At 49.4% G+C, this 12,966-nt stretch overlaps 2 protein-coding genes across 7 annotated transcripts in view; one reads left to right on the top strand and one right to left on the bottom strand.

Annotated features, from left to right (window-relative positions):
• Positions 1–410, top strand: part of USP16 (ubiquitin specific peptidase 16) — a 28,571-nt gene extending 28,161 nt beyond the window's left edge. For all 6 annotated transcript variants that reach the window (XM_053657654.1, XM_053657655.1, XM_053657650.1 and 3 more), the window contains one exon: positions 7–410. In XM_053657654.1, the coding sequence (XP_053513629.1) occupies positions 7–131 (125 nt within the window). In that variant the 3' untranslated portion in view covers positions 132–410. The remainder of the gene's footprint in view (positions 1–6) is intronic.
• Positions 411–1,367: 957 nt separating this feature from the next.
• Positions 1,368–12,960, bottom strand: CCT8 (chaperonin containing TCP1 subunit 8). The gene is made up of 15 exons (XM_037161495.2): positions 12,816–12,960; positions 10,976–11,066; positions 10,241–10,320; positions 8,832–8,981; positions 8,209–8,389; positions 8,039–8,100; positions 7,046–7,183; positions 5,987–6,165; positions 5,247–5,313; positions 5,086–5,173; positions 4,894–5,009; positions 4,456–4,527; positions 4,216–4,380; positions 3,869–3,988; positions 1,368–1,551 (listed from the first exon to the last, which is right to left on the bottom strand). The coding sequence occupies exons 1-15, from the start codon at positions 12,873–12,875 to the stop codon at positions 1,474–1,476; spliced, it is 1,647 nt and encodes a 548-aa protein (XP_037017390.1). The 5' UTR covers positions 12,876–12,960; the 3' UTR covers positions 1,368–1,473.
• Between the last annotated feature and the right edge of the window lie 6 nt (positions 12,961–12,966).

The following is a 12,966-nucleotide window of genomic DNA, read 5'->3' as shown; positions in this document are numbered from 1 at the left end:
TCACAGATTTTGAAATGGAATCAACCAAAGGGCAGTGGTTTCACATCAGTGACACCCATGTACGTGTCGTGTCTACAGACAAAGTGCTGAACTCACAGGCGTACCTTCTGTTTTACGAGAGAATCCTCTGAGTTTCAGCAAGTGCTTTCTCTGGAAACGCATTTAGGGCTTTTACAAGACCTGTAAGAATAATAAACAACTAAAGACTAAATCATGTTCACTTAAAATTAAGTCCGTGCCAGAAGCAATCATGTGTTGAAATACCGAAGGGAAAGTACCTGCAGATTGACCACAGTTGTCAGCGGCTTTTAATTCCTGCCTCCAGGTCCTGGAAGGATTCTGAATCCAGTCCTCTGGTTAACGTGTCTGGTGGTGGGTTACACGCATCAATAAACTGACTTACCCCCAAACCTTGTTTTATTACTTAGGCTGTTTTCAAGTCATATTGACTGACCCTACCAGGTACTGGACTGGCTGATGAAACTTTACCACTCACGTGTCAATGCTTCCACAAGCACAGGTGTTGGATGTTGGCAGTGATACGTCACTGGCAGAAAAGGTGCGCCTGCAGTTCTGAGGCTACCATGTGCACGGCTGGGCACAGGCTAACTGCAGTGTGCTCTCTGCGATGAGCTGGACCAAAGCCACACTCTTGGGACTAATGGGGCACCAGGTCCCTTTAATGCCACTGTGCCAGAGAGAATCTGCAAACTGCCCTCCCAGGAAACACCTTTCACCAGGCAGCCAGCACTTCTGAGTCAAGTGCAGCCAGCCTGAGAGCCGTAAGGACACCAGGCCTGTGGACTGTGAGTCTGAGGGTCTCTGATGACGAGCCGATGTCACCTTCACAACCTACTGAGCTCATCTTGAACCCAGTTCCCTGTAGTGCTTCCAAAATCCCTTGGGAATACCAATACAAAATTTCAAAGTGCTATCTAAAACATACAGTATTCTATGTCCATAAAATCCATGTCACTGATCTTAAGATCTGCTTTGTGAATCCTGATGTGCAAACACCAGGAGGTGCGGTTTCATGAAACAAGTTAGTTATTCAGACGCTTAGATTGCCCGAGTTGTGAGAAACACTGAAAGACGTAGCCCAAGAGTCAGCACACTTCCAGTTGAGGCCAGACAGGAAATGCTTTGTGGTGGGGGTGGGTCACCTGGTGTCTGTCACCACCTCTCAACCCTGCCTTCACCATGGAAAGCAGCGCTGCCACGTCCTCGTGAAATGCACAAGAGCAGGCGACAGGCCACACACAGTTGGAAATAGGTCCCTAATTACTACAGTGACGTGCCTGTGTGTCACGAACAAGGCTGAGTCAGGTCACTTAGACCCCAGGACAGTAATCACCAGACGACAAGGCTTTGATAACAACACATTTATTACCTAATGCAGCCGAGGAGACATTTCACCAACAGGAACCCAGCTGCCAACTCTCAGAGCAGCAGCGCCCCTGCGAGAGCGCCCACTCAGTCATTCTGGTCATCATCCCAGTCCTTCTTCCCACTGGGAGGCTTGGGTCCCCCCGCCGGTTTTGCCATGATGATCTGTAAAACAGAATGTCAAGAACCTACTTAGAAACACAATCTACAGGATGACGAAAAAGGACTTTCTCCTGTTAGCTGGATTCAGGATTAAGCATCACCTAGAAGTAAACCACATGATTTGCCAAGTGTAAGAAACACTAGCAGTAAGGTTGTCGTGCGCAGCAGTGTGAGTTGCCTGCTCGTCTTCTGGACACTGACAGCAGCAACCTCCGCACGTGCCTGTCAGTGAGGCAGGGAGCCGAGAGTGAGGAGAACTCGCGCACACTGCGGCACCAATCAACTTGGCACTGGTTCGCTACTGACACGAGAGGTGTGTCTTGCCAACCTCGCTTACCCCCACCTCCCCGAGGGCTAGGAACTTCAGGTCCACTGCCAGTTTTCCCATTAGCATTCAGAGTGGTTGATGCGCAAACACACACCAAGTTCAGCACAGAAAGCCACAAGTCTGTACCCCAGAACCACTCCAGTGTCAGAAGTGTGTGTCCATAAATACCAGCCACCAGAAGGCTCCGATGTGTCTATAAAACACTAACCCAGCATTTCTCAAGCACAACCACCTGGCATTTTGAAGGATTCATGTTTGGGAAAAAAAAAAGGGGCAGGGGAATGGCAGCAGCTTTTGGATCAGATAAACCTGGGAGAAAAGCCAAATTAAACTGAATTAGTTGGGCTTCCTCCAAGTAGAACTCTCAAGCTCATACATTTTGAAGCTCACAACTGGAAACAGTATTCTTGGGAACGTTTCTGTATCTTGGCTTCTATTTGAAGTGCACAAGCTGTAAAACCCTTCCCTGCCACCACGGCTGGCAGACTCCACACCCCTCTCATAAGCTTCCATAAGAAACCTAAACCTTCAATTCTTGGAATCCCATTTTATCAATGGAGAGTGAAGTACAGGCTGAATTAAAGGCATTCAGTATAAATTCAGAATCAAAGTGTAGCTTGATTTCTTAAAAAAGACCTAGAACAGCCCTCAGACTTCCTGGGCAGCGTAGCCACCTGCGCGGCTCATTTAGAGCACACCGCTGGGCCTCCCTCCAGAGCGTCTGATTCCGTGAGTCTGGGCTGGGCCCAGGAATTTGTATTTTAACAAGTTTTACGCAATGTTAATGCAGTTGACTTGTGGACCATAATTTGAGGACTAGTGAAATGAGTATCTGACTAAAATCAATCCAGCCCTTCTACATTATCCAATGCTTACAACGTGATTTGCAAGTCCCGTCCCAGATTACAAACTACACAAAATCAGGTCAAAGTTCGTTACAGTAACACCAGCTGGTTAACGTGAAAGTTATCAGGTTGTCAGACACCCGTCTTCCCAAGGGCAGACAACATCGAATAACCAAAGCCTCGGTGCCCCACCCACACCTGGGACCAGCAGGGCCTTGGACAGTGGAAGTTCATGGGGTCAGAAGGAACTTCCACTATTAGAATTTCTGCCAATTCATCTCTCCTTCCCCTTCTATTTTTGCTCCTAACTTTTAGAATAAGCATTTCTGCAGACTTCCATTATTTTATTTAAAAACTGGAAAATACCCAATACACCAACATAAAAACACCCTATTGATAAATTCAGCACACAAACACAAGCTCCGTTTCTAGTCACGCTGCAGTGGGACAAGTACTTCTTTTCAATGGGGTGGATCTTGTATCCCTGGCAACGCCACCACCTGGTCCTCAGTTTGTCTAATTCCACCTCACTTGCAAGTCCTGCCTGATTTTCACTTAATACGTTTATGCTGTGTTTTCCCAGAACTTAAAATTTTAATGTGCTTACAAATACTTCATTGCTTAACAATCATTTCTAGAATTTTGTAGAAAAATGAGTTTCATTCAGTTTACTAGTAACACCTCGAAAATTAAGAATTCTGGTTTGTCTCTTAACTCAGAACAAGTCTTTACCATGTTTCCTCCTTGCCATAATTTTAAAAAGAAGTAAAAGAGCAGAAATGCTGGTTTTTAATACCTTTCAATCTTTCAGCAGTGCCTCTGTACATGACCCATCACACCCAGGTCCCACGTCTCAGAAACAACACAGGCCGCACCTGTTTGTTGTAAGCCAGTGGCAGGAATTCCGCCCTCCCGGATTCCTCACCACTACCCACAAAGAGGTTCTTAGGCTAAAGAGAGTCTGAACACTGGGATCTTCAATCAGATTCCAGATTAAGAAAAACATGAAAGGCCCCGTAGCACCTGTCAGGTGAGGGGGAGGGACGCTACTCAGTGAAATGAGAACAGTGCTGTCTAGTCCGTGAACACACCACTGAGCCAAGTGAAAATGACATTTCTAAAGAGCACGACACCCCCTGCCACGCACCTGGTCCACCCTGAGGACAGTGACTGCAGCATTCGTAGCCAGTTTGATGGCCCAGTACTTCCCCAGGTAAGTGTCTAGGACCCCAGCCTCCAGCATGTCCTTCACAGCAGGAACTTCAGCCTGTCAACACAGCAATTTGCATTTTTCACTTCAAATTCTCTTACACTAAGGTGTTTACACTGGAAAAGCAACAGAGGAGGTAATATCCTATACACCCTACAAAACAAAAGGTTATTAAAACAACAGGAGAAACACTAAACCCCCATTTTCTTTCTACACTTCTATTTTTAGGTTTTGCATTCACAAAACATTTAAGTTCACAGTGGTTCCCCCTCCCCCCCAAATACCTCAATGTCTAATCCAACATTTTTATTTCCTTCCTGGTGTACTGCATAGAGTTTGGAGATGACTTCATTGGCCTTAACCCCCGAGTTTTCTGCCAGGGCCCGGGGGATAGCTTCCAACGCCTCTGCAAACTTCTTAATGGCGTACTGCTCAAGTCCAGGACACGTCTAAAGCAGAAACAAGTTCATTACTCTACCTGACCCAAGGGGTGAGAAGAGTCAATTTATCCGAGAAAGCTGTACCTCTCCATACGACGTGATCTGTTTGGCTAACTCGATTTCTGTGGCTCCACCTCCAGGCACGAGACGCTTGTCCTGTAATGAGCAGCGACAGAAGATCACTAAGAAGCAGTCTCCCGTTTCCTAACCTTGGATGCCAGCGCTCCAGCACAGTTTCTCGGCCAGATGCTAAGTACAGGTTGTGAACAAATGCAGGGAGCTGGCATCTGGCACACGGAAAGCGAAGAAGCAAGCGAACAGGAACTTACCTGCTTTTCTAGATGTAGCACTAATATAGTGCTTATTACTATCCCTTCAAGATAGATTAAAAAAATCTTAAGTAAAAAAGGCGTGTTGCTTTATTACATGAACTACCATTTTCAAGTTCTAGAATGTCCATGAGTCTGGCAGCTGGGCTGCTGAGGCCTTGCAGGCCACTACGTCCAGGTCACTGATACTGACCCTGGTGAGAACCTTGAAAGTGTTCACGCCGTCGTCCACCGCTCTCTCCACGTCGTCCATCAGATTGTCTGTAGAGCCCCGGAGCACGACGGTGGAAATGGCGCCGTCCTCCTTCTCTGTCAGTAAACACACCGGGGGATGAGTGCAGACAGCAAACACCCACGTGCGCACACACTCACGAGCACTACCCACCATGCTTGAAGACCACCACCTGCGTGTCTCCAACTTCGGAGAGGTACACACTGTCACAACGTCCCATTTCTTCAAGAACGGGAGGAGTCTGCAAGAAAGGCCCCGTTGTAGCAGAAACCACAGCCAGGCTCCGCTCCGTGAGCACTGTCCACCATGCTTACCAGCCTCGGCAGCGCCGTAGCCCCCACGGTTTTACACAACCTTCGGAGATCCCACTTTGAGTTCAGCCTTAAAAACAAAAACAAAAAAACACAAAAAAGCAGGAACAAAAAGCTTAATAGAAGCTTTAACTCTATCAGACAGAATAAAATGCAATGACTGAACAGGAAACTACGCAATGACCCCTAAGTCACAAGGTTTGACCTGAAGGTTCAGGCTCAGAAAAAGCCACACTATGCAGCCTGGACACAGGACTACACAGCGTCACTCCAGAACCAGAGCTCAAGTCCCCTGGAGATGCTGAGGGCCTGGAGCTATGAGGCGCAATGGGAGCCCTGGCACAAGGGCTCTCCTGCTGTCCTTTGGGCAGACACCTTATGCGAGGAAGAGAATGGTGACACGCCTGCACATCTCATCAGGGGTGACAAGCTGCCTGGGGGGCCTCCTGGACTGCAAGTGTGTCCCCAGCCCCACCCATGGGCTGGCCCTGAGCCTGCCTAGACAGCCTCTCCCCCCCACTCTCCAAGTGCCAGTGCCTGCTGATTGTTGGGCCTACAGCTCTGAGTTCAAGGTTTTCTTAGAGGTGTTTTCTGCCTGCCTCGACCAAGTAGGTCCTTTTGCTCTTTGATCTAATACCTTATCTCCTACCCCGCCCCCTGTAAGTCTTCATTTGGTGTCTCACCGCCAAAGGCCATTTCCAACACAGGCAAATAAGAGTGAAGCAAATAAGAGCAAATCTCACCTCACCAGCATGATATTGTACTTATTTGCGTAATGAAGAGCCATGTCTGCCACCTTGCCGCCCGTGACAATGACATTTGCGCCAGTGTCAGCGATGGCTTTCACTTGTGCATCCATTAGGTTTTCTTCTCCCTTACTGAAATTCATCAATTCTTCAGCAGTCTTTATCAGTACTGTTCCCTAGCAAGCAAGCAAGCAAGCATTCTCTTTAAAACCATGTTACTTTGGTGTTCAAAGTCACAGGACAGCATTTTACTGAAGAAACTAAGACCTGGGAGAAACTATGAAGACACACGTGAGTGTATTATGAGGCAGAATACAAAATCTTGACCAAAGTAACGGGAACTCGGTGCACTCCTAGACTCTCCCACTCCCAAAACCGACGCACCGTCCCTTTGAAGGGGCCTTGGTAGGGAAGCTGGAGAACACCTCGGCCTGAGAGGCGTCGGGCAGCTGCGCTGGCATTGGACTTCTGATGTCAAGTAGTCAAAAGTCAATGCTGGAGTCCAAACTTTTTCTAAAACACGGACTAAATAACCAATCCTCCCACCACAACCCTAACTTTTGAAACTATCAACAACTCAGATTTCAAGAATTCTAGAAATGAAGTCAGCAGCAATCTATAATCTTCAAACTTCATACAATGTGTATTTCTTTAAAGTCAAGCCCATCAATTTCAAATAATATGTATTTTTTTGTTTTAGGATCCTACAGAATCGCAACGTTTTTGTTTGCTTAATGAATAGCACACAAGTGCTGGAAAGCGCTTCATCGAACATTTCACTTGCTCAGTGAGCTGTCAAGGAGCAAGGGCTGCATGCCACAATACAAAGGACACTGCCCCCGTGTGAAAGTTCAAGTTTAACATTTTGGGTTGAACTGTTGAGTCAAAGAACATAAACCTGATTTTAAACACCAGACAGGACCCACAGTGTCTAACAATCACACAGAGTCTCCGACTGAGAGGAAAGCGCCCCTCAGATCTTCAGGGCCCTGTGACAGCCCGAGAGGCCAGCCTCCAACCGTCACCCCCGATGCTGTAGTCCCGAGGTCCACGTACCTTGGTCTCTGTTATCATGCCATCGAAAGGACAAGAGTATACTGCTATTTTCGCATCTTTGACAGATGTCACATCGCCTTCTGTTTCCTTCTTAAAAACCATGCCATGCAAGACTGAAGAGGAGCAGATGCCAGAGCCCTGAGGAACGACAGCAAAGCCACCTGTGAGTTCGCAAAGTTGACACCTGGGCTGAAGCGCTGGTTCTGCAATTTCCCCTAAACACCCTCTCTGACCACAGCAGCACACACACATCAGGCAGTGACTCCGCTGGGGAGGGAGTGGTACGTACAGACACACGGCTGCAGAGCGGGGAAGAACCCACTTTGGGAATGAGCCACTGGCGTGGGGGAGGGGAGAGGGCTTTCCATACAGAGGGAAGCACCAAAGAGGACGACCCCTCTGAGCCACCCACTCACCTGCCCGCGCGTGCGGGTGCTGATGGGCCCAGCACCACTGTCAGGGCTGGCCAGGCTCAGGGATGGGGCACAGTCTGAGACCTCACAAGCTTACCACTTAACAGGGCGAGCAGTGGATGGAGTGAGTCAGATGTGTACATGTGGACACACAGAACCAGCACACAGACGTGTACATGTGAACACACAGAACCAGCACATGGACGAATGCTGGCAGCACACAGCTACATCGACAGTCGCGTGCCGACGTGTGAAACCACTACAGGGTGTAGGTTTTACTCTGTCAAGTGGACGTTTTTATCAAAAATACACTCTCGCAAAGAATACTGTCTATGCTCTCTGTTCTCACCCCTCAGACTGTCAAGGAAAAATGATGACTTTACAAGAAGTCAATACTCTTTCAAATTTAACATTTGATAACAGCCTAGCAAAATCAGCATGTTATATAGATGATGCTTCGAAAGGCAGAAATCATAAGTGCTTAGAACCCAAGATCCAGTCTAGGTGTGATTAACAAAAACTTTATCCTCCCAAAATGAACGTCTTATCTAGAGAATGTTAAGGTGTTTTTTAAACTTACCAGAATCTTGCAAACTCGGATATTATCAACATTGAAGTGGCCGGAATCAGGAAAAATCGATACTGTTAAGAAAACAAGACACATCAAGAAATATAAGCGGGACAACAGAGGCAACGTCTCGGCCATGATCAGACTCTACTGCGGGTCTCCAAGTCGGTGCGTTCACTCACCACATGCCTGTGCAATGAGCTTGGCCAGAAAGACTTCGTTACCGTACTGCTTACTCATGACAGACGTGTGAAGCAGAGATGCAACTTCATCCACATCTCGGAGATTTTTTGCAGAACAACAAACTAAACTGGGAAGAATCTCATGGGCCTTCTTGCAGGCTATTTCATAGCCTTCAATGACCTTGAATGTGAAGTGCAAAAACATCTTTTAAAAAGACACAACTGTGACCATCCAGTGAATACAAGCACCCATCTTCAACGTGAAGCGACAAAGCACACGTCTCGGGTAATGTCCAAGGCAGATCCTACTGGTGCGGGCTGGGTGAAGGGCCAGATCTGAGCCCAAACCACCATTTACTAGCTGCAAGGTCTTGAGGGACACTTTTCTACCTTAGGTCTCATGTCCCTCACATAAAATAAAATGGGGTTAATGTTCACAGGCCTGACAGGCTTCCAGCAAGGACCAGACAGTGCATGTCTTGCAGACGCACCCAGTGCCAAGCGCAGGGGCAACGCCCCGCACTCACTACTGCTGTGAGGGCAACTCTTATTGAAGCAGGTGTGCGGGGCGCACACACACAGACAGAAGTGAAGTGGCAGGACATTCCACAGCGGACACCTGCCTCTGAGACCGACAGGCCAATTCTCAGGAGCTCCTCGGCCGCCTCCAGCAGAGCGCCCGCAAACACCAGCACGAAGTTTGTGCCATCTCCGACCTCCTGCTCTTGCATGTGCGAAGCCATCACGATCATTTTGGCAGCGGGGTGCTGTACCTGGTGGGGCGGGGGGTTGAGTTTAAACACCGAGCTCACAAGGCACTGCTCTCTAAAGCAGTATGAAGACAGCCACTCCCATTTCTTCTTGGTCCACAGGCTCCGACTCCCCAGTCACACGGAGGCACACGAAGGACCAAAGACGCTGTGGTCACACAGGACAACCAAGTCCCCCAGGGCCCACAAGCACAGGTGACCACAGCGAAGAGAAAGGACCTCAGAGTGCGTACGTGTAGCTGTCCAGCACAGACACCTCCACAGGTCAGGTTCAAACCATCACGATAGGTTCATAAATTAAAACCAAAGGGATTCCCACCACTAAATCTAGACATTAGCAATAGGAGCTTCAGGAGGGGCTGTAACAGCTAACACTTAAGTTGGTCACGAGTCTGTTTCTATGAACATTCTTACCGGAAGGCTATCGACTGTGGTTCAAAAAGGGAACCATGAAGTATTTCTTCCAAAAGAGTAGACCAAGATTTTAAGTGTTCCCTCCAAGGAGTCAGATGCTCTTTTCGGGACAAGCAGGGAGCAACTAACTACCACCGGCTAGGAAACGGAGGCTCAGTGGCCAGCTGAGCACAGGCTCAGGCTATTCCATAACCTTCCATGACCTCGAATGTGAAGTGCAAAAACATCTTTTAAAAAGACACAACTGTGACCATCCAGTGAATACATGCACATGTCTCCAACGTGAAATGACAAAGCACACGTCTCGGGTGACGTTCAAGGCAGAGCCTACTGGCCACTGAAGGTTATGAAACAGCCTGTGTCAGAGCGCAGCAGTGTGCCACTCACAGGGCACGTTCCAGTGTGTCCTTAACCCGGTCAGGGACACACCAACACAGCTGGAGCTCCATTTAGAAGACTGACCAGTGTCTGGGGTCACACAGCCCTCACAGACAAGTGGCGAGGCGAGGATGGTCCCTGTGTGTTCCGGTGCTGACACGCAGGCACGTCTCTGCCCCGGACTCTGGGCCAGTAGAGTCCGCTGCTCTACCGTCACGCAGTCAGACCAGTGGTTTGACGCTTCTTAGAGCCACTGTTCGGGGTATCAGCTGTCCCTGAGTCACTTCAGTGTCACATACCACAGAACCAGCAACTCATTCCATGTGGTATCATTATTAGCAAATATACGTTTATCACAATCGATCGTCTTGTAAGTTAGTAACTTAGGAGACTTTTTTGAGTGGCTAAAATGTCAAAACTAATTTTTGATGTCACCAAAACACAGCTTTTATTTAAAAGGAAGGACTTACTTCCAGCTCTCTCAGAATAGTCGCTGCATCATTTGTCACAAACAGCTTCTCCAGGTGGTTGATAACCATTTTGTTCATTCCTCAAAAACGATAGTCAGACATTATTACTCAAATCCTATTCCAAACACCCAGGAAAATCCAGTCAAAACACAAGAGCTTCCACGCATGTCTTCAGTGACTCTGGGAGAGCCCTTCACACACTACCCTCTCCCACGGCCCCCGACGGCACACCCAGCATGTCTCCCCGGTTTACTCAGGACGATGCCAACTCTGCCTCCTTTTTGATTGATAAATATAAATTATACTACCATATACAAAAGGATCTACTTAAAAGGACACTTGGTTTGTGCTTATTCCAGAAACTTGTATTAAGCTCTGTTTATGTGGGAGGCGAGAGAGAATTCCCCTTTAAATCACTTTTCAGGAAGCGTGGGCCATTTGTAACAGTGAATGTTAGCTACTGTCTCAGTGGTGAGAGGCCCATGATTTTTCTACCCTCTTGATAAAATAAACAAAAGTAATACTTTGATTCCTATGTTTCTGAAGATTATCTGAAGTTCTCATTAAAAACTGGAAACCCTGACTAGTGTTGGGAGCTGGGAAATAACTTGGAAAGCCACTCTATGTGCCATGCTGGCTAAAACCCAATGCGCACAGGGCCCTCCCAAAGGCTTCTGGGAGAGCAGCCCGCGCAGCTCCGAGCTGTGCCTCTGAGAGTGGGGATCCGGAAATTACCATTCGGTCCATATGCCGTGCGCGTGGTCTGGGCTAACTCCTTGCAGGCTTGGATATTCCTGTACACGGCCTCTTCCAATCCTGAGAAATGCTGTGAACAGACTTTCAGGTTAGATGGAACAGCAGAGCAGGGGTTTTCCTCTGGGAGCAACGGGGGCCAGGATGACAACAGCGACCTCAGTACAGACCCCAGAACTGTCCTGAGAACCAGGTGAGACTCCAGTGGGTAAAAGCACAGTGCCCCAGGTCCATAAATGACCCACATGTTCGCTCACCAGTGCAGCGAACAAAGCACAGCATTTTTAGGGAGCCCTGGCACCTGCTTACTCAAACCAGAGGGCCCGTCACACGTTTAGTGCAGTGAGAAGTGAAGGGAGGAACAGGAAGAGCCACCGAGGATGCACGAGTGCTGTTTCAAGGGAAAGCACCGCTCTGGCCACAAGCTAAACATGGGGAGCCTGGGCTTTGCAAGGCCAACGATGCATGTCACTTGGAGTCACTCACACGCGCTGCCCCCAATGCTCAGGAGCAGGTCCACTGCAGTGCACACGGCTGACAGTTCCCGAGTCTTGCACAGAACCGGACTATTTTATTCTGGACTCTAAATGTGGGACTTACTGTGGCCTCAAGTTTCTCGAGCAGTGTCCACACCAACATTTCTCTAGAGCCACTCCGCCCAGCCCAGCAGCCACTGTGGCTGCCTCAACTTCATGCAACTGCAATGCCAAGTGCAGCCACAGTCCATGTGCCCAGCAACTGAGTGTGCAGGGGACATTACAGTGGATTGGGTGGCTGTCATCACAGGGTGTCAGACAACACTGTCCCAGGTCCCAGGCAATACTGCTGACCTGTGACCAGAAGAGTAACAACCCCGACTTGATATCTCCTCTTCAGCCTCATCTCAGGCCTCCCTCCCCTCCCCAATGCACGACTGGCACCTCTGACCACCAGCCAGACCCCTTGAGACCCTTCAGGACACAATGTGGAGCATCCTTGGGGTCTATGCCCTCTGACCCCTCTGCCTGGACACCTTTACCTCTACCTCACCTTTACCTCGGTGAGCCCTCCCATCGCTGGGCACCAGCTGGGCTTCCTGCACTGTCATTCTCCACTGTCCCACTCTTGGTTTCCTTTATCACAGGAAACTATCCTCCTTGTAATCGGCTACTATTCCTGCCGCAGAATAAACACTATGAAGTTTTCAGCCTGGCGTCATTTTTAGCAAAGCTGCTTCATCGGCGTTTACATCAAACTCAGACAGTTACTCAGTTATTGTCGTGCAGCTCCCTGGCGCTGAACCTCAGATTCTAGGAAAGGTGGGGACGAAAATCCACACCACTGCTCAACAGCCAACGGACAAATTCCTCAGCAGGACACTGAGACATTTCAAAAAAACAATGCTCTTGAAAAGACATTCCAGGCCTAGCCATTAAGTTTTTATTCAGGTCAGGGTGTCAGGTAGCCTGCCGGTCCCAACTCAAAGGTACCACATTCCGCCCCCCCTCTCCGTGAGAGACAAGGAGAGGCCCGAGGGCCGCGTTCCGCAGGAGGCCTCTCACCGACGGGAACAGGACCCACGTGGGCAACCGCGGCGCCGTCTCAGCCGAGGGACTCAGCCCCGCCCGTCGGGTCTCCGGGCCCCGAGCGGGAGGCACCCGGCGGGGCCAGGCCGCATCGGCTGGCCCCCAAGACACGCGAATCCAGGGTCGCGGTAGTAGAGAACGGCACCTCCCCTTCTGGAACCTTCTCTACCTCCGACCGCGGAGTCGGGACGCACGCCAGTCCGTTGGCAAGCCCACGCCGCCGCTCCTGCACCACTCCCCCGGGCCGCATCACTCACCTTCGCTCCTTCCTTGAGCATCTGCGCGAAACCCGGGGCTTTGGGTACGTGGAGCGCCATGGCTGCACCGCGGAAGCCGTTCACGAGCCGTTCGCGGCACTCCAGAAGAGGCGTGGGTCGCACAGCTTCCTGGGAACGCAGCGTGCGCGGC

This window comes from Artibeus jamaicensis, unplaced genomic scaffold, assembly GCF_021234435.1.
Source record: "Artibeus jamaicensis isolate MK-2021 breed Jamaican fruit bat unplaced genomic scaffold, CSHL_Jam_final scaffold_474, whole genome shotgun sequence".
In the NCBI taxonomy this organism is placed as follows: domain Eukaryota; kingdom Metazoa; phylum Chordata; class Mammalia; order Chiroptera; family Phyllostomidae; genus Artibeus; species Artibeus jamaicensis.
This window is presented reverse-complemented; position numbering and strand designations above follow the sequence as displayed.

Bases quoted from the DNA above. Each gene is read 5' to 3' on its own strand.
- CCT8 (XM_037161495.2), bottom strand. From the start codon at position 12,875: ATGGCGCTCCACGTACCCAAAGCCCCGGGTTTCGCGCAGATGCTCAAG. The intron at 10,321-10,975 runs GTAATTTCCGGA...ATCGTTTTTGAG, and splicing joins CACGGCATATGGACCGAATG to GAATGAACAAAATGGTTATC. The intron at 6,166-7,045 runs GTACGTGGACCT...CTTGCTTGCTAG, and splicing joins GCATGATAACAGAGACCAAG to GGAACAGTACTGATAAAGAC.